The following is a 2,011-nucleotide window of genomic DNA, read 5'->3' on the forward strand; positions in this document are numbered from 1 at the left end:
TCCTTTTCCTCTTTTCACCATCCTTGGCGGCAAGGGTCAACCTTGAGCAGTCTTTCACTCTCCAGAAGCTGCACTTGGGTATAGTGCAGAGGCAAGTGTTAGCGTGTGGGACACGTTCCCTCGTTGGGCTCGATGGTGGGCGACACACCTCCTGCACTGAATCAGTCTTCTCTTTTATGGATTCTTCTCGTACAAAAAAACATGATCAGCGCCAAAAGAGGCGCTGCACCGATGCACCAGCTATGCAAATCCTCGACTTGACTCCTGAACCTTGGTTTGCGAAGTTCCTCATAGTCCACTCGGAAGATGAGACCAAACCTATGGCTAAGGTATCACCATTCACGATTGCAAGAGAGTTAGAAAAGACAATAGGGAAATCTTATAATGCTCGAAAGCTGACCACAGGAGATCTACAAATTGAAGTGACCACAAGGCAACAAAGTTCCGCTCTCCTTTCACTTAATAAAATTTCTGATATATCAGTCACTGTGACCAGACACCGAACACTTAACATCGTGAAGGGCGTCATCTCAGAGTCTCAGCTCCTTGACTGCTCAGACACTGAGATCGAGGAAGGACTTAAAGACCAAGGCGTTGTGACAGCAAGGAGAATTGTGATGCGTCGGGATGGTAAAGACATCCCGACGAAACACATTGTCCTTTCCTTTCAATTGCACAGGCTTCCTCAGACCATCAAAGCAGGGTATCTTAATTGCCATGTACGTCCGTATATCCCGAATCCGCGACGCTGTTTCAAGTGCCAGCGTTTTGGACATGGGTCGCAGGTCTGTCGAGGACAGGCGATCTGTCCAAAATGTGCTGGCATGGACCACTCTGCAGAATCCTGTGCAAACGAAGTCCGCTGTTCGAACTGCAAAGGGAGCCACCCTGTCTACTCCAGGTCCTGCCCCCGTTGGCAGGAAGAGAAGGAAGTACTCAAAGTAAAAGTGACGCAGAATATCTCGTATAAAGACGCAAAAACACAGGTAGAATTTGCCAAAAAAGGCACGTTCTCCGAAGTGGTGCGCCGGGGAGTGGCACCACTGCGGAAATCTGTGGAGACGCAGACTTCTGGGTCTCCACCCCACACTCCCCCCACACAAGAAAAGCCTGCGGAGAGCTTGCTTCCGCTGGCACCAGCTGCTCAGGTGGGCAGCCGGGAAGTAGCGGCCACAACCTCTACGGAGGTTGATGGCGAGCTGTCAGTTTGGGACGGGCTCACAGGGGGCTCATCCCAGGCTGCCACACACACGATGGATGTTGACGATGATGACTGCATGTCGCAGAAATCATCGTCAAGCCTTCCCCCCAATCCTTCCCCATGGAAGGAACAGAGAACGAAAAAAGGAGGCCGAGGCAGGGGTAGTACGTCCCTAGGGAAACATAAGCCCCCAAGGGTTACACCTCCCACATAATGTACAGTCTCTCTTTGTTGCTATTCATCACTACTTTCATTATGGGGCAAGTGTTCCTTCAGTGGAACTGTCGAGGCCTTCACACTAACATAGATGATATACATGACCTGTTTGAAAGGTACAGTGCCGTCTGCTTCTGCTTACAAGAAACATACTTACACGAAGAAAATTATAATCCTTTCCGCAGACATAATATTTTTAGGAAGGACCGTACAACTGGCGCTCGTGCATCTGGCGGAGTGGCTGTGGTCCTCCCGCAGAGTATAGCTGCAAGACAACTTCCGCTTGTCACAGACTTGGAGGCAGTTGCCGTTCAAGTCTGCCTCGACACTGTCTTGACAGTGTGTTCATTATACTTGCCACCATCATCACTAATAGAACAAAGGGAACTTGAAAAGCTATGCGATCAACTTCCTCAGCCCTACGTCATCTCAGGCGACTTTAACGCTCACAATCCCTTGTGGGGCAGCTCAAAAGTAGATAGACGAGGGAAAATGTTGGAGAGGGTTCTTCTCTCAAGGCCAATATGTCTCCTAAATTCAGGGTTACCGACATACATAAATTCTTCAACGCAAAGTTTCTCTTCTTTAGACCTT

At 49.3% G+C, this 2,011-nt stretch overlaps 1 protein-coding gene across 1 annotated transcript; it reads left to right on the plus strand.

Moving 5' to 3' along the window:
• Positions 1-242: 242 nt before the first annotated feature.
• Positions 243-1,415, plus strand: LOC135389333 (uncharacterized). The gene has a single exon (XM_064619395.1). The coding sequence runs from the start codon at positions 243-245 to the stop codon at positions 1,413-1,415; it is 1,173 nt and encodes a 390-aa protein (XP_064475465.1).
• Positions 1,416-2,011: the final 596 nt, after the last annotated feature.

Source organism: Ornithodoros turicata, chromosome 3 (genome assembly GCF_037126465.1).
Source record: "Ornithodoros turicata isolate Travis chromosome 3, ASM3712646v1, whole genome shotgun sequence".
Taxonomy (NCBI): domain Eukaryota; kingdom Metazoa; phylum Arthropoda; class Arachnida; order Ixodida; family Argasidae; genus Ornithodoros; species Ornithodoros turicata.

Excerpts from the sequence above, each read along its gene's own strand:
- LOC135389333 (XM_064619395.1), top strand. The coding sequence starts at position 243 with ATGCAAATCCTCGACTTGACTCCTGAACCTTGGTTTGCGAAGTTCCTC.